The sequence below is a fragment of the Salvelinus sp. IW2-2015 genome, linkage group LG18, assembly GCF_002910315.2.
Source record: "Salvelinus sp. IW2-2015 linkage group LG18, ASM291031v2, whole genome shotgun sequence".
NCBI classification, from domain to species: Eukaryota; Metazoa; Chordata; class Actinopteri; order Salmoniformes; family Salmonidae; genus Salvelinus; species Salvelinus sp. IW2-2015.
The window spans coordinates 40,657,360-40,680,324 of record NC_036858.1 but is presented as its reverse complement, the minus strand read 5'-3'; the positions used below and the strand labels follow the sequence as shown (position 1 = coordinate 40,680,324).

Here is a 22,965-nt window from a genome sequence, read left to right as displayed (position 1 = left end):
TTGTATCTTTGCTAATTGAGTTTTAGGATTTCACTGATCCCTAAAGGGCTCTCCACAGGGATTTCATAGTCTTCGCAAACGGAGCTACGGAGGTCAGTTTGCATCGCGTTTAAAAAATTCTGCTTCACAAAAGTACCTAGAACTACGTAGAGGGCAACGTAAACAAACCTCCGTCGGATCCATTGCGTAGACTGTGTAGAGCCCTTTAATGAATGACTGTATTTCCTCCAGTGCCTTTTGTAAATGACTTTACTTCCTCCACATGCCATCAATGGTGATACTTTTCCACACTGATCGCTCACACTCTAGGGTGACTTATGACCTGTTTAGCTCCCCAAAGTTTGCAGCGCACCAATGGTAACAAGCCAGTGTATGGACGACATGGTGACCAGTCACCCTAGCCACCCACCTGTCTTTCTCTCTGCTATGATGAAACTGCAAGTGCACGTGTATCATTTTTCATCAAACTCGATCCCCTCTCTGAAATATGATCACGCTGGGGTCATCACTACAGACCCTGGTTCGATTCCAGGCTCTATCACAACCGGCCGTGATTGGGATTCCCATAGGGCGGCGCACAATTGGCCCAGCGTCGTCCAGGTTAGGGTTTGGCCGGGGTAGGCCGTCATTGTAAATATGAATTTGTTCTTAACTTCTCTGCGCTACGGATCCCTTTTACGGGATCACTTTCCTAAACAACCGCTAGAATTGCAGGGCGCCAAATGCATAAATATTACAAAAAATACTTAGAATCATACAATCACAAGTGAAATATACCAAAACACAGCTTAGCTTGTTGTTAATCCACCTATCGTGTCAGATTTTGAAAATATACTTTACAGCGAAAGAAATCCAAGCTTTTGTGAGTGTAGCAATCAATGCTACAACAGCTAGCCCCAAATTAGCATGGTCACGAAAGTCAGAAAAGCAATAAAATTAATCGCTTACCTTTGATAATCTTCGGATGTTTCCACTCACGAGACTCCCAGTTACACAACAAATGTTCTTTTTGTTCGATAAATATTACTTTTATCACAAAAAAACTCTATTTGGGTTGCGCATTATGTTGAGAAAACTACAGCCTTGTTCCGTTCGACAAATTCCAAAATGTATCCGTAATGGTCGTAGAAACATGTCAAATGTTTTTTATAATCAATCCTCAGGTTGTTTTTAACAAACATAATCGATAATATTTAAACCGGACCATAACCTATTCTTTAAGAGACAAAAGGAAAATGGGGAGCCCCTCTCTCGCGCACAGGAACGATTRAGAGGACACCTGACCTCTTTTGAAACATCTCGCTCATTTTTCAAAATAAAAGCCTGAAACTATGTCTAAAGCCTGGTCACAGCCTGAGGAAGCCATTGGAAAAGGAATCTGGTTGATACCCCTTTAAATGGAAGATAGACGGTCCAGGAAACACATATTTAAATTTTATTTTTATTTTTTTACCAGTCACCCTAGCCACCCACCTGTCTTTCTCTCTGCTATGATGAAACTGCAAGTGCAGGTGTATCACTTTTCATCACACTCCCCCCACAATCCCCCCTCTGAAATATGATCATGCTGGGGTCCTTTCCAGTGCCACCACCTGTCATGTAGAATCAAGGTGGCCCCTTCATCCATCCGCACACAGGACCCCCTACCGGCAAACAATGAACTGTAAACTGAAAGAGTCATGATTCTACAAGCCTTTCGTTCACATGTCGTTCACCATAAGGGGCTTATGGAGCTTTCATTTGTGACCGTGACTTTTAAAAGTGTGCTTTAAACAAAGTGTACATTTGTTGATTGCTATGTATACAAATAACATACATTTGAAACGGCATCTAGTTGTTGCCGCAACCGGACAAGATTGTCAAGCAATGCATTGGTGGAATACATTGCTTGACTGCCGTGAGCGTGATAAGCACAATATTGTTCGAACTGCAGCACCCCAAATGATTCGTTCAAGTTTGTAGAGCAGAGACAGTGTATGTTTTGGTTCTACAAAGCTGTGTTCATAACATTCAATAATCAATCCGTTGCATTTCTTCTTGCACCATGCGATCAATTATGAGTTCTGAACATGTATTTTTGTTTTCTATGCTGTTATTGCTGCCTGCAGCGTGATCTATTTTAGAGTTATTGGTCGGAGCACGTCTCTGGAGCCACTGAGCCAGAGAAGCGTGTCTTAATCCTTTTGTAGTAATCACAGCCAGCGGTTTAAACGAACAACAAAATGAACAGAAAACGAATCATGACTCTCAAGTCAGTAAAAAGAGTCGTTCAAAAAGAAAGAATCGTTTGCAAACTGCACATCCCTAATCACTGTACATCCCTATATTTTACAATACTTGATGTTAGTTCTGGGCTGGAACAAAAACCTGCACACCGTATAAAACCAAGGAGTGCTTCATTTTTTAAATTACCCCATTGCCCTTTCAAAGCCTCACTTTCTCTCTCAGAGCTGGAGGAGGAATCTCCTATCATCAACTGGTCTATAGAGCTAGGCACGAGGTTGGACAGCAGGCTGTATGCCCTGTGGAACCGCACYGCTGGGGACTGCCTGTTAGACTCGGTATTGCAGGCCACCTGGGGCATCTATGACAAGGACTCTGTCCTCCGCAAGACCCTTCACGACACTCTGCACGACTGCTCCCACTGGTGAGACCTGGGTCTGGGGTGTGTAACTTTGGGGATAGGATGAGAAGGCTGTGTTTGTTTGTGCAAACCAATTATTTAATTGTGGAAAAAGGAAAACCTGTTCTCATTGCAAAAGGGTTTAAAGCATTTGAGTAACACTCACTTGACCTTTTCCACAGGGAGTTGATACAGGGTCACTGACGTGTGTGTGTGTGTGTTCTGTCTGTCTAGGTTCTACACGCGCTGGAAGGAGTGGGAGTCGTGGTATTCCCAAAGCTTCGGCTTGCACTTCTCACTCAGAGAGGAACAGTGGCAGGAAGACTGGGCTTTCATCCTCTCACTGGCCAGCCAGGTACTCACTCACTCATTTCCTTATGCATACAAACATAAAGCTTTAAGCTTTTTAGGTGGAAGGACTTGGGATCATCAGTGTACAGATGTAGGATCTTAATTTGAGTACTTACTTGTTTTTTTTGCACTGCAGAAAATACAGATGAGCTTTGTGATTTACATAAATTCTCAAAACTGAACTTTTTATGTAGCCTGCTTTTGGCCAGCTAATAGCCAAACAACCGATCAAGCAAAATTATTGACTAAACGTTCAAATCCTGTTGCTGCAGGATTATTTGGCTGGGACAATATAGGTGAAATTAAGATCCCATATCTGTACTGTAATATGCTAACATATAAAAAGCATTTACTGCCCATGAATTATGCAATGCCATACTGCTCTGACCATATAGGAAAGCCCACAAAGTGTGTGACAGCCTCCATTACGTCATTTTCATGTGACAGTTGTGTAATCTCAACTGTTCCTCTACTATATCAATCACAATATGTAGAACCAACAGAGGCATTGACCTAAGGTTTTCATTTTTAACAATCAAATTAGTCTTGATAACATTTATTTATAGGCATGATTAGATATCCGGCTTACAGTATTGCTCGATGTATATCCAATCATTTTAGACTAACAACTGTTAGGATTTGAGCTATTACTTACTAACAGTATATTTTGCAGCTATCCACCAAAATGTAGTTTGATGTGCCTCTTTCTTTGTGTTGTATCTCTCTACAGCCTGGAGCCAGCCTGGAGCAGACTCATATTTTTGTTCTTGCACACATTCTTCGTAGACCAATCATCGTCTATGGAGTGAAGTATTACAAAAGTTTCCGTGGTGAAACACTTGGGTACACCCGTTTTCAAGGTGAGATGATGTCTGCTTTCTTTGGCCTTAGTCTTAAATTGGGCTGATTTTAAAAGGCTTTTTTTTCTCCCTGTGACGTAGTGGGCTCCTTAGTGGCGCAGCGGTCTAAGGCACTACAGACACCCTGGTTAGATTCCAGACTGTATCACAACCGGCCGTGATTGGAAGTCCCATAGGGTGGCGCACAATTGGCCCAGTGTCGTCCGGGATTGGCTGGTGTAGGCCGTCATTGTAAATAAGAATTTGTTCTTAACTGACTTGCCTAGTTAAAAGTTAAATATATATATTTTTTTATAAAATCCTGACAAGCAAAAGGCTCTCTAAAAATGCACAGTGTTGCAGATTTATCTCTTCTTGTCCAATTAGAATGACGACCCAGTCTGTGTCCATGGGTTGGACCAGACAAAGCCCTTCTGATTTGAATTTGCCCTAGCACAAGAATCATGGCACAAGGATGATGCAAATTTGATTGGGTTTGCTGATATGCAGATTTGAGAGTTTTGTTCAAAAGTCAGTATTCAATCAATAGTGGATTTCCGGATAGCGCTTTCAGAAGCGTTTTGATTTACACAGCAGTGCGTCACAGTTGGAGGGAGTTGACACTTGATTTAGAAACTGTTAGTCTCGTGGCATAACTGTTAGCATTGCAGATAGAAATGTATTATACAATGGCAAGAAAATGTATGTGAACCCTTTGMAATTACCTTGATTTCTGCATAAATTGGTCATAAAATTTGATCTGATCTTCATCTAAGTCAACAATAGACACAGTCTGCTTAAACTAATAACACACAGACAATTATATGTTTTCGTGTCTTAATTGAACACACTGTGTAAACATTCACTGTGCAGGGTGGGAAAAGTATGTGAACCCTTGGATTTAATAACTGGTTGACCCTCCTTTGGCAGCAATAACCTCAACCAAACGTGTTCTGTAGTTGCGGATCAAACCTGCACAAGGGTCAGGAGGAATTTTGGACCATTCCTCTTCACTGTTTCGGTTCAGCAATATTCTTGGGATGTCTGGTGTGAACCGCTCTTGAGGTCATGCCACAGCATCTGAATCGGGTTGAGGTCAGGACTGACTGGGCCACTCCAGAAGGCGTATTTTCATCTGTTTAAGCCATTCTGTTGTTGATTTACTTCTGTGTTTTGGGTCGTTGTCCTGTTGCGTCACCCAACTTCTGTTGAGCTTCAATTAGTGGACAGAGCCTTACATTCTCCTGCAAAATGTATTGATAAACTTGGGAATTCATTTCCCCCATCAATGATAGCAAGCTGTCCAGGCCTTGAGGCAGCAAAACAGCCAAAACCATGATGCTCCCTCCACCATACTTTACAGTTGGGATGAGGTTTTGATGTAGGTGTGCTGTGCCTTTTTTTTTCTCCACATAGTGTTGTGTGTTCCTTCCAATCAACTCAACTTTAGTTTCATCTGTCCACAGAATATTTAGCCAGTAGCACTGGCTAAATATCCAGGTGCTCTTTTGAACATCCAGGTGCTCTTTTGCAAACTTCAGACGTGCAGAAATGTTTTTTTTAGACAGCAGTGGCTTCTTCCGTGGTGTCCTCCCACAAACACCATTCTTGTTTAGTGTTTTACGCATCGTGGACTCGTCAACAGAGATGTTAGAATGTTCCAAAGATTTTGTGATGTCTTTAGCTGACACTCTAGGATTCTTCTTAACCTCATTGAGCATTCTGCACTGTGCACTTGCAGTCATCTTTGCAGTACAGCCACTCCTAGGGAGAGTAGCAACAGTGCTGAACTTTCTACATTTATAGACAATTTGCCTTACCGTGGACTGATGAACATCATAGCTTTTAGAGATACTTTTGTAACCCTTTCCAGCTTTATGCAAGTCAACTATTCTTAATCTTAGGTTTCTGGGATTTATTTTGTTCAAGGCAATGCTTCTTGTCAATAGCAAACTCAAATTTTGTTTGTTTTTATAGGGCAGGGCAGCTCTAACCAACATCTCCAATCTCGTCTCATTGATTGGACTCCAGGTTAGCTGACTCCTGACTCCAATTAGCTTTTGGAGAAGTGATTAGCCTAGGGGTTCACATACTTTTTCCAAGCTACACAATGTTTAAATACTGTATTCAATATAGACAATAAAAATACAATAATTTGTGTGTTATTAGTTCAAGCACACTGTGTTTTGTCTATTGTTGTGACTCAGATGAAGATCAGATCAAATTTCATGACCGATTTATGCAGAAATCCAGGTAATTCCAAAGGGTTCACATACTTTTTCTTGCCACTGTATGACACGATTCCCTAATGTACATGACAGAAGAATGTGTTGTTTTCCATAATATATCCTATTTATTTCTTAATGTTCTGCATGCTGCACCCCAGTGAACACAAGCCAGTGTAGCTGTAGTCTATTCGGGGTGTGAACATTAAAACTTTGAAATGTTTCAACGAAATGTGGATTCTTAACTTTAAGAAGAATCCTTAACTGAAAAACAACTAAGAGCATTGAAAGCACGAGGCTCAACTTCCCCACTGTTTTAGTGCCCTGGCTACCATGCTGTGAGCAGCATGAAGCAAACCTGTGCACATGTGTAGATACCATGTGTGACTGTGAGAGTTAAGTGTGAGACATTGCAAGGCAAGAAAATCTGCGAGATACAGCTTTTGATTGCCGATATAGGCCTAGTGCACGGTTCTGACTCTGCCTGGTGGCTGAGCTGCCTAAACTGTGCCCTTCCCTCGATAGCTTGCTAAGATGCAAGTGTTTGATTAGTTGCCATACTTCCGAGAACAGTGTCCTCTGTTCCAAAAATACGGAATCCTATGAGTCGATTCCTAGCGGAATTGAATCTTGACACTCAGAAATTGGAGTCGACACCGGGAGTCTGTGTGTAAGGAGTCGAGGAATCAATTATTTTGGAGTCGACTCTCCACCACTACGTCATTGTTAACAGTTGGAAAAATGGCAGAGAAAGGCAAGCGACAGCGGCGAAGTCCTGTATGGCAATATTTTGAAAAGTTAAATGAGAAGGGAATGCAAACTTTGCGAGATGGAGTTGAGCTACAGTAATGGTAGTACAGGTGCAAATGTTTAACCATCTGGAAGGGGCGCACCGTGAGACCCAAACCATTGCTGGCAGCAGCGCAGCACATTGCCAATTCACATGGGTTAAAAAAAAAAAAAAAATTGTTTTAATGGAAATCTATTTAAAAAAATGCAGCTTAAACATTAAGAATGTTTTTCCATTTGTCACATCCCTAGTTTGTAGTTGTCCACTACTGAGCCTAGATGCAAAGTCCCAGTGTGAAATGGCACAAGCGTGTCTGCATACTTCGCATAGCTCACATAATCGGTCTTCTCATTCTTATAGGAACTGTAGCCGCATCAAGAATCAGTCCAAGTAGATTACAATCTGTTTAGTAAAGGGAGGGGGGTTACAATTGTTTGTTGTGATTGTTCCAATGCTGATACAGCATGCGACTCTCTCTAAAACCAGTCGAAGAACAATTCTGCCAAAATAATCCCACCCCCTAACTTTGAAGCATTGCAGGAGCAAGGTTCACTGTACGTACTGTTAGTAGCCTATGTCTCTCGGCATATGTTAGCCATCATGGGAAGAGGGAGTGGTAGTTTAAAGCGGGTGTCCAATAAGGGCTGAGGGCGGGGTCCACCTCCGTGGGACCTAGTAAAAACAGTCTGGCTTTAATTAGCCTGCAGATCCCGTGCAGCCATAAAGAAAGCTCTCTGTAACGATGGGCTGCCTGTGGTAATGTCATTCATTACAGATGGACGATATAGGCTACTGTTTGTGTTGCCAAGGAAAGGAGAGGCTTATGAGCGTCCGTGGAGGGAGGGAAGGAGAAATCTCTGTTTAAATTGGTCGCCAAGTGAACCCAGTAAACACACATGGCAGACTGTTGAACAGTGAGCGACAGTAACTGTTCTAGATGCTCAAAAAGTGGTTTGTGTTAAGGTCACACGGTGAAGTGTCTCGTTCACTTGTAGAGGCTGTCTAGTGGTTTGAGGCTGATGGAATAGTCTCAGGTAAAGTGTCCATTGTGTTTGGGAAACTGTTGGTGAGGAATATGTCAGCCTGTTTTGATATTTTGGTTTGTCATCTCTCTCTATTTCTCTTCCTCTTTCTTTCTGTCCCTCCCCATGTCCCTTTGACTCTTACTTCCTCCCTTGATTCCACCTCTCTCCATTTCTCACCCTCTTCCTCCTTCACTCTACATCCCAACTTCCCCTTCCCTATCTCTCTCCAGGTGTGTACTTGCCCCTGCTGTGGGAGCAGAGTTTCTGTTGGAAGAGTCCCATTGCTCTGGGCTACACTCGCGGCCACTTCTCTGCACTGGTGGCCATGGAGAATGACGGCTTCAACAATCGGGGCGCAGGCGCCAACCTCAACACAGACGATGACGTGACCATCACCTTCCTACCGCTGGTGGACAGTGAGAGAAAGTTGCTTCACATCCACTTCCTCTCAGCACAGGAGGTAGGAGGGAGCGACCGCTGTGGTATCATGAATATTTATATGGACCCCTGACGGGTTGCTTTTCAAGGATTCTGTCTGAGTCTACTATTCATGCTGATTCAAGCTAATTTTGATATTCATGCTGATTATGTAGTTCTATTATACCATCTGCTAAGTGACTATAGTATGTCGCTATTCTCGTGAAGTGACTGGAATGTGAAAAGTAAGGAGGATTGGCTGCACTAATTGCACTATTTTTCTCTGTATGAGAGCATACTCTAAAATATGAGATGTAGTCTCATGGTTGATGGTTTTCTTGTCTGTGTGTCAGATGGGGAATGAGGAGCAGCAGGAGAAGCTGTTGAGGGAGTGGTTGGACTGCTGCGTAACAGAGGGTGGAGTGCTGGTGGCCATGCAGAAGAGCTCCCGCCGGCGGAACCACCCCCTGGTAACACAGATGGTAGAGAAGTGGCTGGACGGCTACCGACAGATCCGCCCCTGTGCCTCGCTCTCTGACGGTGAGGAAGAGGAGGATGATGAGTGACAACTGGAGTAGGCAGGAGTCCACCCTCTTTTTTTTCCTCCTTTACTTACATGGACAAACTGTGAAAGGGCAGGGAATCATGCTACCCTGGCAGAGGACACACTTAAGAGACTGACAGAAGAAAAACTCCATTGCTGCAAAAAGACTTGGGGGATGACCGAAATAAAGGATTGTAGTTTTCAAATGCTATTGAGCTTTGATTTTATCAAATGTAAAATCTTTAGCCGAAAGTGTAAATGCATGTGGTTGTTGGAAATATACCAGTATCAGTTTGATGGGCACCGATGAAAGTACACTTCCTAAATGACTGTCCTTTTAGTTGTTTTTCCAGTTGAAATAGAGTTATTGTTTTTTGATGGGCAGGGTCTAGGCCAACAAATCTTTGTCAGGGCACCCAACAGAAAACTGCTGCAATTGTGTACTATGAATTTAATTCTTAAAGGGATACTTCAGGATTTTGTCAAAAAGCCCTTTATCTACTTCTCCAGAGTCAGATGAACCCATGGAGATACCATTTGTCTCTGCATCCAGTATGAAGGAAGTTAGAGGTAGTTTCGCAAGCCAATCCTAACTAGCATTAGCGCAGTGAATGATATCTAATAGCAGTTATCATAGACTTTGTCATTGTGCTAACGCTCGTTAGCAACTTCATTCAAACTGCAAGCAGGGACAAATGGGTTCCACGGGTTCATCTGGGGAAGTAGATAAAGGGTGTCATTGACAAAATCCCCTTTTAAAACTAAGCACTACACATTTATACAAAGACACATTTGACTAACTGCTTGAATGAAGGTCATTTTCAAAGATACATAAATGAAGTTCCCTTCTCACCTCAAAGCTAGTGTTACTAAGGTCTTGGAGATCATACACATTGGTGTTTAGTTTACCCTTTTCCCCAGAATGGCCAAAATGAAGTCTTATTTTCTTGATCTCCAAACGAATTCTACATATGTTTGGGAGCTTTTGAGCTGAGATTCTGTATTTTTGTCATTTCTTTCAATCTTGATGTTTTGTGGCAGACCATTTTGCTGTGAGGAAAATAACCATCTGTAGAAGTTTACTTCAGCACCTCATTTGGATGTTTGGTGCTTTGGAGGAGTAAGTCACATTCAACATCTACATTAAAACAATTGTTTCTTTTTCTCTGTCCTGCTATTCTTCCCTGTCAAGTTTAACCCATGGTACCTGTGGTTTTTTTCTATAATGTATGCTTGTCTGTGAACCCATCTTGAATTAAGGTATTTGTGAGAGATTGCACATGAACCAAAGTTAAAATATCATGGTCATACTTTTTTATTGGGTTTCCTTGCCATTGAGTTATACTGTAACTTATTTTGGTGTATTACAATCTAGTTATACACACATTAAGCATCGCCTGTATGTTGCTTTGTAGTAATGCAATAGTTGCAGATTTAGGTAAAAGCCTGACCTCACTAGTGCCAGTGAGAAATGTCCAATTTATGAAGTCTATAAAAATGATAGTGTAGTTTGACCGTTTCAGTATGCATTGACTCGTGTGGTGCACCTGGTTATTAATAGGGATGTCTAAAAAGGAGAGTACTATGACAATATCATAGTGTAGACTATTTATCCTAAATTATATAATGGGTCTCTTATACATTCTTATGGGAACTTCTATAACCTCCGTGTGGCCAGTAAACCCATTACACCACAAAATCCAGAAAGGGTCAACTGAAGGTCATTACATTAAGTTATGCATTGGTACTATAAACCGTATGCATAAATAAGCAGCAAAGTCAAACACTTTCACAGAGCCTGATAGAACAGCATTTTTTTTATTTGAACTGCACTGAATTTTATATATCACCTTGTACAAATACTCACACTAAAAACCAAACAATCTGTTAGTAGCCTTGTCTTGCTAAAGTCAGGGCACTAGGGATGTTGCTCACAGAGTGCACGATGCCTCCAAGAGCTCCAACTGGCTTTCATTATAAGAACAAGGGGGGGGAAAAAAGGGGTGGTTCACATAAGACTATGATTATAAGAACATTTAACTAGGCAATACAAATCTAACAGGACTCTGCAAAAACCTTGAACACCAAAAAACAGAGGTTTGATTTATAAAAATACCACAATGAAGAAAAGGTGGAGACACGCAGAACGATCCAGACTTTTTTCTTTCAGACAATTTGGGGAAAAAGATATCTGCAAAAGTTATTTTTCCTGAGTCAGTAACCTCAATTTCCAAACCCTTTCCTGTCTGGCTGGTGCTACTGTGTAGGTCCTTTTGGTGAGAAAAAAAATTGACATGTTAAGAGAGCCCTCTAGCATACAAACACCTGCGACAATGTCCAAATCCATGATGTGGAGGTCCATGTAAAAGCAGAGGTGCTTTTAACAGTTAGAACGGCTTTTGCATGCATTTCTTATTTCAATATTTTAGTGACAGACCACGACATGATTACTGAATCCGGAGTTGGAATGAAAGTTTACATTGTCTTAAGATTGCGATAATGACCTTTACAGCAAGTCTCATCCCCCTTGTGCGTCAGAACCTGGAGCTTTGAAGAAGCTCTTCAGAGAAACTAGATGTCTAAAAAGGAGTTTACCAGATCAAAATCTTCTCTATAATATATTGGGTGGTCTCAGGGGTTGAGAGATGTTCACAATGGACAAATTCAAACGGTTTCAGGTCCCATATTCGCTTATTGTTTTGGTCATGAGGCTCAAGAGATCTGGCAACCCTGATGTGTCCATCAAATCCTGTCTGTACATTCAGGAACCAGCAACCTACAGGGTGAGAGATGGACTAGGACAGGGTTAAGAGGTCCCCATTGAGACTGCTGATGGCATTGGTAACACCAGTTGTCTTTTTCTACTGTATGACAACTGTATGTCATTTCTTAATAATTTCTTTTTTCACATTGAAGAACAGAAAGACATATTCATTTGTAGGGTGGTCTCAGAAGAGGAAAGAAAAATAGACACACGTGAACTGAAATGATGGAATGGGGCAGGGTGGAGTTGGAGGAAGGCCAGTAACAGATGATGTCATTGTCCTTCCAAGCTCTCTTATTGGTGGGTCAGTCAAGGTGGACGGGCCTTAACTCTGGCATGCGGTAACAACGTGTCCCAGAAAACAGGAATAAAAAATTTAAAAGAAGAGGATCCTTGGAACATGAGTTTTGACGGTCCCCACTTTGGAGAAGCAGTTGTGAATATATTCACTGTCCCCACTTGGTTCCGGTGTTCTGTGAACCCTAACGATCAGTCTGCTGGTCGAAGAGTGGGTGGGTCAGTTGTGTATATATGAACTCCTTCGTCTCTGGATGCAGAGTTATGGCTCGGTCATGTGCTCTCTCATGGGCTCCCCGTTTTTGTAGGGTTGGTTGGGGGACGGGACCTGGGAGGGGTGGGTACCCGAGGGCAGGGTGTGGGCGATTGTCACCCCCCCAGGCACCATCCCCTCCATTGGCCCATGGATCCCACCAGAGGCCACACCAACCACACCAGGGGGGTACCTGTGCCAGGGAGACATTGGTGAGGTCACATGGTACCATAACAATACCTCATAGGTTACAACAACCTGATAAGCCTTTAAATTGCCATTTTAAGTTGCTACATTTAAAACACGTGTTGCCTCACATTAGAAATGAGGCAAAGGATCAAATTCAGTGGTGCATTTTATAATCAAAGAAAGTAAAGTCACACATTAGAGAAAGAGTGTGGTGCAAAACAGACATCACATGAAATCTGAAAACTGATTCAACTCTTACATGTCAATTCAGGATTCAAAACGACCACAAGACCTCATCTGTTGTTCTTGGGAAACTGATAAACGTATCAGAGAAATATATCTTGATTTACTAAACCACTCAGATATCAACAAAATATAGTTATAGTTGGCATAAGGGGATGGTGTAGGGCTAGGGATGGCAGGTCAAGGAAAGATTCCTGACAGAATATCTCAGGGGACAGACACTGAACTATGAGAAAAAGGGGGGTTTAGAAGGAAAATGGTACAAATGTCACAAATATACCCAAGTAGACCTCATACTTCCTGTGCAGGAATATGGAATACTCTGTCCTACAATCAAATGGTTGCCATTATGTGCTACCTTGCAATAGATGTTTGTATTATTTGGCATGGTACAAGTGGCTAGGTTTGGCCACATTTGTTGGTTTTGGGGAAGTAAATGAGGYGTGCAATGAGAGGGTGGGCAGAGCAGGTATATTGGGTGGGAAATAAAGCAAACAGAGACTATACTTTTCAGTATCATGAAAACCAACAGCAGTTCTGCTTTGATCAGCACAGGTGGGCCTGAGCCTATCACTGTGGGTCAGAATTGGTAGTATTTACCTGGTTCTCTATTAGGTATATAATTTGTCTTGCATTCCCCCCGTTCCTATGGCCTGTACCATGGTTTGGTTGACTCGGCTGTGTAAGAGAAGTAGTTCAGTCCAGTTGAGACAGTAGGTATAGGGTGAGAGACTGAGAGGTCAATACTGTGACTTCCTGACAAACAATAGCACGGGATGGTAGTAGCTAATCAATGTTTCCCCATAGCGCTTCATTTCCACTATATGCCACTACGGAAACCAAGACTAAAATACCACCAAGGTTAAATAGAAAAGACAAGAAGTTATCATATATTGAATACAGGGAACAACAAAGTATATATCTGAGCATGGAAATTACTCCAGCTGTACCAATTTAAAAAAATGTATCCCCCTTTTTATCAAAATGATTAAGTCCTGCTTATGTGGATAATATACGCAAGAGGAGGTGGACCTGACCAAAAATAGGGGTTTCCCTACATAACTGTCAGTTTGGTTGTGATTGATACCTGTACGCGGCACCGTTGAGTTCGGGGTGCATTTGCTGCTGTTCCACTGTCCAAGGAGCCGTGGTAACAAAGAACTCCTTGTTGACACAGTTTCGTAAACTGTCGGGGATACGGCCTGCGTCGGAAAAACCAAAACATTCCAGTAAAGAATCAGCTCCAAATGAGTTTACAAGTGTGATAAATGTGTGTGTGTATGTGTGTGTGTATGTGTACCAGTGACGGCTCTGCGTATCTCTGTGGCGGCTGCCTCTCTCATCTCCAGCGAGGCCTGTTCACTGTACCAGGCCGTGTGAGGAGTACAGATCAGGTTAGGAGCATCCTTCAGAGGACCCTGGGTAAAACTACACACACCAGAGAAAGGGATTGGCGAACTGAACTGGATAATGGAGTTGACGAAGTTACCTTTTCACACAGATAAACACACACTCACCTGAAGGGTTCTGACTCATGGACGTCCAGGGCGGCCCCCCGTATCCTGCCCTCTTTCAGGGCCTGAGCCAAGGCCTTCTCATCCACCAAACCTCCCCGCGCAGAGTTAACCAGAAACGCACCCTGGCGCATCTTAAACAAAAGTAAACCCGTTTTTACTAACATCAAATAGATAGTAGATATCTGCGATGAGATTAAGTGATAATCACTCTCCTGGAGAATACACATGTTGGAGCCCACTTATACAGTATGTGCCTGCAGTGGTGCTTTCAACCATAAAGCCCTAAGGTGCCCTGCAGTATGCTCCTCGTACCAACAGCTTAGATTCAAATCACAAAGAGCTAATGGAATAAAACTTCTGTGTACCAAAAGAGAGAGACAGAGATTAAATGAGAGTATCTGGATAAAAGTAATCCCTTCATCTTGACAAAAGCTGAAATTCACGGTCCTAGTTGTATCTGATCTGTAAAAGGCACAAGCCATAGACACGAACGCACGTACAAACACAGAGATTTTTTGGCAGCAAAGTAGTGATGTTCTTTAAGAAACTTTTCTATGGTTTATATGAATATATAATTAGCACGTTAACCAGGTTCTGCCTTGATGAGACCGCCCCTCACATTTCAAAGAGGAAATGGATGTTAGACTTCTACAGCAGCATGCAGTTTTAAAAGCGGACTGTAGGTGGCAGTGCTGATCACCAACTAGGCCACGAAGCTGGGTGCACAGTACTGTACTGTGCATGGTAAATTATGGCCTATTTTAGCATTGTGTGTGTGTGTGTGTGTGTGTGTGTGTATGGGTGTATGTCTGAATTGCCTGCAAGTGTGTGTACCTGTTTGATGGTGAAGTCGTTGATGAGGTGGTGGTTGTGTTCGTTCAGGTTGCAGTGCAGGGAGACACAGTCACTCTGGTAGAGCAAGTCCTGCAGGGTGTAGACACGCTGAACACCTAGCGAACGCTCCAGACCGTCCTGCAGGTACGGGTCGTAGAAGATCACGTTGAAGCCAAACACCTTGGCCCGCACTGCCACCGCCTGCCCTGAACGACCTGTAGACATACACATGAATACAGTGTCAGAAAAGGATCACAATGTTATGGCTGTGTGTGTATGTGGACCAAGCACTATCACAACTGAGTGTGTTACTGCCAAAGACCAACATCTCCTGTGACCCACCAAAGCCAATGAGGCCCAGCGTTTCTCCTCGGATCCTGGCGGCTCCGGACGCCACCTCTCTGATCTGCTCCACGCTCTGGACCCGTGTGCCCTCCCGGAGAGCCTGGTACAGCCAAGTGTTCCGCCGGTACAGGTTGAGAATGTGGCACAGAGTGGAGTCTGCTGTCTCCTCCACCGCCGCCGATGGGATGTTACACACCGCGATGCCTGGAAAAGAGAAAGGGAAGACATGATGAGAGAAGAAGAACACCAAAAATGTATAGAAGCCCTGTGCACAGCAATGTGCTGCTTATGGAAGGAACAACTAAGTATCCAAGAAACATGTAGAAACATGTAGAAACATGTACCCACTTGGAAAGGCAATTCAAATTGTAACGTTTCATAATTATAGTGCAACATTTTTAAAATCAAAGACACGTTTCACACCAGGTTACTATGTTTATTGAGGATTTTTGTTTTAATTATTAAGTGACATGCCTGGGGCAAAAATGACATCTGTGGGGGAGTATTTCTTAATAATGCTTTCACAGTTGTCTGTGTATTTAGGGGATAATACTTCAACTACATGTGCTATGTACTGAAGTATACAATAAGTGTTTGTTTAGGCTACATTCCATAAAGTCTTGGCTGCAGTGCTGAGGAGTGGGTTGTTGTTGTCTCTACGTTGTGTCTGTCATATTGGCCGATGCATTAAAATGTCCCCTTAGGGGATCAATAAAGTTTGATATTATACCTCTCTCCTCTCTGTTTCCCTCTCTTACCCATCTCTCCGGCTGCCTTGATGTCGATGTTGTCATAGCCGCTGCCGATGCGGATGATGATGCGTAGAGCCTTGAATTTCTCCAGGTCTTCTCTGGTCAAGGTGATGGTGTGGTACATCATGGCCCCTACTGCCTCGTTCAGCACCTGATGGAGAGGCACCTTCATCATCATCATCATTAAAGGCATTTCATCATTATCTTGAATAAACCCTTTTTTGTGGTGTATGTGTTCATGTGTACGTGTCAAAAGCCCTGCATGATCAGAATGTGTATATGGAAACAAGGTGAGGGTGGAGACAGGCAGGGTCATAAACTGGATTGATGTTTTATCCAGATCCCCAGATAGCATAGCAAGTGCACCCTGTCAGGCATTCTGGGTAAATAATAGCTTTAAATTCTCCTCAGGCTAACTGCATTAGCTTGGCCTGCCAGATTAGCATAGCTGTGACTTTCCATAACGGTTTTATTAGAGCTAGCTGGAGTCAGCACTAGATGCTAATTCAAGGTTAAATCTCTCCTCATGCATTCATCTAATTGCTTAGGCTGTGTTGCTAGCCAGAGGCAAGTTTGGCTGGAGACAATACGTCCTGTGGGTTGTAATGGCCAATGCTGTGTGAGTCATTAAGCAAGTAATCACTGAGCAATGTGTCAGACTAAATGGAAAAACTGAACGAGTGATTCTTTTTTATAACGATGGACCAGTATTCAAATATACAGAAGTTGTGAAAAAAGCAGTTTGATATGGCATAGAGGGATGGACTCAACCCAATAGATGTTTTTCAGAACTCTTTATCCAGATCAAAATGTCGCGAGGAGAGTTTGTGTGGGGGTGGAATGGTATCAGCACACCACTCTATTGTACAGATAAAAGCTGATATAACGCTAAAGACTCATTTGTATCAATTCACTCACAGTCCACAAACAGATGGTTAAACTGCTTACAGATGGAGGGATAACACGCTAGCACGCGAACCCTTTAGCCTACACAACACAACAGAGAGTGATAAGTCAGCACGGAAACACGACGAGAGCACGCTAGCACTGCTTTGAAATGGATAGTGAGTCATCGTAACCTCCTAATAGTGCTCCGAATGCTATGTAATTCACTGGGGAGAAAGATACAGATTCAGGCTCCTGTCAGGGAACTAACTTGGCTCATCTTTCTCAGGCGATGCACGCAGAGAGGCAGTAGTGTGTGTTTCAGTATGTATGATGAAAGTGGGTGAATTTGTGTGTATGAGAGGTGAGGTCTGTGTGTGTATGTGTAAATGTGAGTCAGCATGTGTGTGTGTGTTGGTTTGTATTTGAGCCTGTGTGTTTGAGCCGATGTTAGTGGGTTGTTTGCGCGTGAGTGTGCGGCCCTTTCTCCTTCCGTGTGTGTGAAGTGCCACTTCTGCTGTCTCTGCTGACTCGTAGACAAAGGCGGGAGCTCTGTCAATATCTCTACACCCAGGGCAGGCTGCCTCGCTGTGTAATGTATGCGCAAACAACAGCTGTTTGGACAGAAAGCCTTGGTGTGTGTGAACAGGGTAGCACGGAGAGGCCAGGGTCCAGAGAGAAGCATGTCAAAAGAGGTCAACGGAACCCGGGTCCTATTTTTCCTCTCACTTTCTCCTTCCCTCCATCCATCTAACCTTTTCTATTTTCCAATCTCACTCGCTTTCTCTCTGTGCCAAATATAAATATATTTTTAAATGGTTCAAAATCTCCTTTGCTGACAAAAGATGTCAACAAACCTTGTCTACAAGACAACATGACGGATTATTTGGGGTTTTGACGCTGATAAACTGTAAGGTCAACATACACAATACATGGAAATTGCTTTGCTTTGTTAAAGGTGCAATATACAGAAATCGCACCACCATTTCCTAGTTGCAGAAATTCTAATAGTTGTCAGGTTCAAATCCAATCAAATTTTATTTGTCACATGCGCCGAATACAACAGGTGTAGGTAGACCTTACTTACAAGCCGTTAACCAACAACGCAGTTAAAAAAAATGAAAATAAAAAATAATTAAAGAGCAGCAGTAAATAACAATAACGGGGCTATATACAGGTGGTACCGGTACAGAGTCAATGTGCGGGGGCACCGGTGTCAAGGTAATTGAGGTAATATATACATGTAGGTAGGGTTATTAAAGTGACTATGCATAGACAATAACAGAGAGTAGCAGCAGGGTAGAAGGGGGGGCAATGCAAATAGTTTTGGTAGCCATTTGATTAGCTGTTCAGGAGTCTTATGGCTTGGGGGTAGAAGCTGTTTAGAAGGCTCTCGGACCTAGACTTGGCGCTCCGGTATCGCTTGCCGTGCGGGAGCAGAGAGAACAGTCTATGACTATGGTGGCTGAAGTCTTCGACAATTTTCAGGGCCTCCCTTTGACACCGCCTGGTATAGTATTCCTGGATGGCAGGAAGCTTGGACCCATTTACTGGGCCATACGCACTACCCTCTGTAGTGTCTTGCGGTCGGAGGCCGAGCGGTTGCCATGCCAGGCAGTGATGCAACCAGTCAGGATGCTCTCAATGGTGCAGTTGTAGAACCTTTTGAGGATCTGCCATGCCAAATCTTTTCAGTCTCCTGAGGGGGAATAGGTTTTTTCGTGCCCTCTTCACGACTGTCTTGGTGTGCTTGGACCATGTTAGTTTGTTGGTGATGTGGACACCAAGGAACTTGAAGCTCTCAACCTACTCCACTACAGCCCCGTCGATGAGAATGGGGGCGTGCTTGGTCCTCCTTTTCCTGTAGTCCACAATTTCCTTAGTCTTGTTGTTGATCACGTTGAGGGAGAGGTTGTTGTCCTGGCACCACACGGTCAGGTCTCTGACCACCTCCCTATAGGCTGTCTCGTCATTGTCGATGATCAGGCCTACCACTGTTGTGTCATCAGCAAACTTAATGATGGTGTTGGAGTCGTGCCTGGCCGTGCAGTCATGAGTGAACAGGGTGTACAGGAGGGGACTGAGCATGCACCCCTGAGGGGCCCCTTTGTCACCTGGGGGCGGCCCGTCAGGAAGTCCAGGATCCAGTTGCAGAGGGAGGTGTTTAGTCCCAGGGTCCTTAGCTTAGTGATGGGCTTTGAGGGCACTATGGTGTTGAACGCTGAGCTGTAGTCAATGAATAACCTTCTCACATAGGTGTTCCTTTTGTCCAGGTGTGAAAGGGCAGTGTGGAGTGCAATAGAGATTGCATCATCTGTGGATCTGTTGGTGCGGTATGCAAATTGGAGTGGGTCTAGGATTTCTGGGATAATGGTGTTGATGTGAGCCATGACCAGCCTTTCAAAGCACTTCATGGCTACAGACGTGAGCGCTACGGGTCGGTAGTCATTTAGGCAGGTTACCTTAGTGTTCTTGGGCACAGGGACTATGGTGGTCTGCTTGAAACATGTTGGTATTACAGACTCGGACAGGGAGTTGAAAATGTCAGTGAAGACACTTGCCAGTTGGTCAGCACATGCTCGGAGCAAACGTCCTGGTAATCCGTCTAGCCCTGAGGCCTTGTGAATGTTGACCTGTATAAAGGTCTTACTCACGCTGCCTGCCGAGAGCGCGATCACACAGTCTTCCGGAACAGCTGATGCTCTCATGAATGTTTCAGTGTTACTTGCCTTGAAGCAAGCATGGAAGTAGTTTAGCTCGTCTGGTTGGCTCYTGTCACTGGGCAGCTCTCGGCTGTGCTTCCCTTTGTAGTCTGTAATAGTTTGCCACATCCAACGAGCGTCGAAGCCGGTGTAGTACGAATCGATCTTAGTCCTGTATTGACGCTTTGCATGTTTGATGGTTCGACGGAGGGCATAGCAGGGTTTCTTATAAGCTTCCGGGTTAGAGTCCCGCTCCTTGAAAGCAGCAGCTCTACCCTTTAGCAATGTGACAAAACAAGCAGTCATTGTGCAGAGAATCATTGTACCATCTAAACCGCTGTGAAATATATTTTCTATAACCAAATTTGTATTTTCAGCTGTTTGAAGCTGGTGAGCAAAACTGAAAGCAAAAGACGCAAAACATTAAGAATGGGAAGCATAGAAATAGTACACATAGAACAGATCTACCGCTTCTTAGCCTTGCTTTCAATTATATTGACAGATCTATAATTCACATTTCTATGTGAATTTGGTCGCATCACCCAAAAAGTTACATATTGCAGCTTTCACAAACTTTTTGCACATTTAGTACTTTACACAAAGAGGGGAAGATTTGATCTTGCACTGGTATATTGCAGATATAGCTAGCTCAGTATACTATGACATTCCTTTACCATAACCAGCCTCTCTATTTAACCACCAGAGGAGGAGAGGAGGAGCACACTGTCACCCAATGACATTAAATCATAATGAAATCACTGGGAGAGCCAATATACTCTACTGCAATATCAGTTTTATGTTACAGAAAGAGAAGAGGAGGGGGGGGGATACATGGGAAAAGGAGGAGAGGAGGGGGAGGTGAAAAGAGCTACAGTTTGAATTGAGGTCATGCACATTGTTAAGGCTTATTCTTTTGTGGAAGCCCATGCAGTCTCAGTGTATAGCATGTGCGTGTATGTGTACGCATGCTCGTGTCAGTGCCTGAAAGAGTGTGCGTGGGCGTACGTGGGTAAGTGTGTGTTGTACCTTCTCATGGATCTCCTGTGTGGACTGGGCATCACAGAAGGCGACAGTGGCCAGGTCTTTGAGGATGGGCATCTCGACTGTACAGTCACGTCCATCCAACAGGGCCACTAGGGGGCGAGGGTGCATTGGCCCATTCATGATCTGGGGCCGGATACCTACAGAGAGAGAGACAGAGAGAGAGAGACACAGAGAGAGAGAGAGAGAGAGAGACAGAGACAGAGACAGAGAGAGAGAGAGAGAGACACACACACACAGAGAGAGAGACAGAGAGAGAGAGATACACAGAGAAAGAGAAAAAGAGAGAGAGACAGAGAGAGTGAGAGAGGTGTTAATTATGAAGCCTCCCTAAAGCACACACAGCAGTTACAGTAGATACCTAAGACACCACAGCAGTTACAGTAGAGTACTGTAAGACACACAGCAGTTACAGTAGAGTACTGTAAGACACACAGCAGTTACAGTAGAGTACTGTAAGACACACAGGGAACCTCGTGAAAACCTGAAGGGTCGGACATTGTCAGAAATAAACCACATGGGAGTATAGACTGCATGTGCAGAGTCTCTTTTTAACAGAACAGAACCTTCTCATAGACATTGGATGTGCGTATGCAATCTTTTCACAGCCATGCACTTAAACAAGATGTTCGATGTGAAGACTGACAGTTTGATACAATGAATGCTCTGACTCAAACTGGACTGAGTGCTCTTCTCCACTATCATCTCCCTCTCACCTAGTAAGACAGATCAATAACACACACTCAACACTTCCTGAAATAACCAACACCTCTTCTGTGTCTCATGTGACTCCAGGTAACTCCAGATACCAGGGAACAAGGCCTTTCACCCCATGAGGTTGAGGTCACTCCCACCCTATCACAACCCTGCAGAGGCAGTTTGTGTGTGTGTGTGTGTGTGTGTGTGTACGCACACACACCTAAGCAATCACACATGCACTTGTCTTCTGTATCTGTTACAGCCTCATACTATAGACCACAATCTCTCAACCTTCTGCACACACCACACAATACCACCATCCCTGGAGCTTCAATGGTAACACACCAGTGAGCTACAGTACCTAGCCAAGTCCAGATATACAATTCAATAAGGAAACAGAGAGAAAAAGAGAAGAGTGACTGGACAGAATGGAACAAAAAAAAAAGGAAAGTGGGGAAGTGCACACCATCGCTCCCTACTGCTGTTGTCATGGTGATTACAGGATTTGGGCAGGATTATAAAATATTTTATTTAGTGGCATCTGTGCTGCTGGGGAGCAGATCTGAGCTTTTCCCTCAGCAGTCTCCAGAACTGTAACCTGTGCCCGTCGAATGAGAACACGAGATAGCATCAGGAATACAAAAAGAGAATACATAGAAATGTGTCAGAATGTAACACCAAAATATTTTGCTTCACAATAACACTCTTTGGTTCTCCATTCATTTTTTGTAATAACAAAAAACAGCGAACCGCTAAATCCTAAACTGAACCCAGCCTAATAAATGAATGAATTTCACCTTGGTGGCAGTAACCAGGGAGGGTGAAATCATAACGTGATGGTAGGGGAACACATTTTCATACAGTACACCCTATAGACYTCCTGTATAATGTCACAGCTGTGACAGACAGCCAGTATCCACTGAGGTCACCACCGAGCCATGTGAGTGTGGAGGAGTTCGGAAAGACTAGTGCATAGATTTGATCATGGGCAAGTGTGTCTGTCACTGTGTCAAACTCTCACTGCCTTGTACATGAAGGAGCGCAGGGGAAGGAAATTGCCATGACAACATTGCTCTTTACAATTGAGTGAATAGYGTACCTACAGCATCAATATCCCTGGAAGAGTGAGGTCAATATAGCTATAGTGTTCCACAGAGACACACCAGAGTCTCCTAATACCCCCATTAACATAGCACAGAATGGGTGAAAATAACTTATTTCAAATACCCTATTAGCTGGGAGCAGAAGGTCTCCCTCCTTCTGTATAGCCGTGTGCTCGGGTGTGGCTGAAACGGCCAAATCTACTAATTTGAAGGGGTGTCCACATATCTTTGGCCATGTAGTGTTTTTGCTGCAGTGTGCAGGTCCAATAGGCCTTAAGGTTGGGAAGATATTCTCCCTCCCTCCCTCCCTCCCTCCTCTCGTAAGAGGCTGGCGAAAAACTGGAAACACTGTAGGAAGTGGGTCAATATACTTACGATTCATTATTACCTTGTGGCTAATACTAGCACCCTAATAAGACCGAATAAGAAGCTGTGCTAAATACATGATACATTGCTGGTTAATTAGCTACTAATGAGAGCCTAATGAGGTCCTAATACCTGGTCACAAATTCTGAAGAGCTTCTTAA

General features: G+C 43.5%; 2 protein-coding genes across 11 annotated transcripts in view; one reads left to right on the top strand and one right to left on the bottom strand.

The window, feature by feature from the left end:
• The window catches only part of zranb1b (zinc finger, RAN-binding domain containing 1b), a 37,776-nt gene extending 27,799 nt beyond the window's left edge, over positions 1 to 9,977 (top strand). Inside the window, exons 6-10 of the mRNA XM_024008244.2 lie at positions 2,449 to 2,647; positions 2,858 to 2,978; positions 3,705 to 3,834; positions 8,084 to 8,313; positions 8,624 to 9,977. Of these exons, the coding sequence (XP_023864012.1) occupies positions 2,449 to 2,647; positions 2,858 to 2,978; positions 3,705 to 3,834; positions 8,084 to 8,313; positions 8,624 to 8,836 (893 nt within the window). The 3' untranslated portion in view covers positions 8,837 to 9,977. The remainder of the gene's footprint in view (positions 1 to 2,448; positions 2,648 to 2,857; positions 2,979 to 3,704; positions 3,835 to 8,083; positions 8,314 to 8,623) is intronic.
• Positions 9,978 to 10,153: 176 nt separating this feature from the next.
• Positions 10,154 to 22,965, bottom strand: part of ctbp2a (C-terminal binding protein 2a) — a 146,422-nt gene continuing 133,610 nt past the window's right edge. For 6 of the 10 annotated variants that reach the window (XM_024008241.2, XM_024008242.2, XM_070448502.1 and 3 more), the window contains 8 exons: positions 20,622 to 20,776; positions 16,015 to 16,159; positions 15,254 to 15,460; positions 14,912 to 15,126; positions 14,078 to 14,208; positions 13,861 to 13,988; positions 13,648 to 13,762; positions 10,602 to 12,321 (listed from right to left, as the gene is read on the bottom strand). In XM_024008241.2, the coding sequence (XP_023864009.1) occupies positions 12,138 to 12,321; positions 13,648 to 13,762; positions 13,861 to 13,988; positions 14,078 to 14,208; positions 14,912 to 15,126; positions 15,254 to 15,460; positions 16,015 to 16,159; positions 20,622 to 20,776 (1,280 nt within the window). In that variant the 3' untranslated portion in view covers positions 10,602 to 12,137. Of the gene's footprint in view, positions 12,322 to 12,576; positions 12,632 to 13,160; positions 13,239 to 13,647; positions 13,763 to 13,860; positions 13,989 to 14,077; positions 14,209 to 14,911; positions 15,127 to 15,253; positions 15,461 to 16,014; positions 16,160 to 20,621; positions 20,777 to 22,965 lie in introns of all 10 variants that reach the window. The other 4 variants (XR_002879135.3, XM_024008240.3, XM_024008239.3 and 1 more) reach the window with 4 other exon arrangements.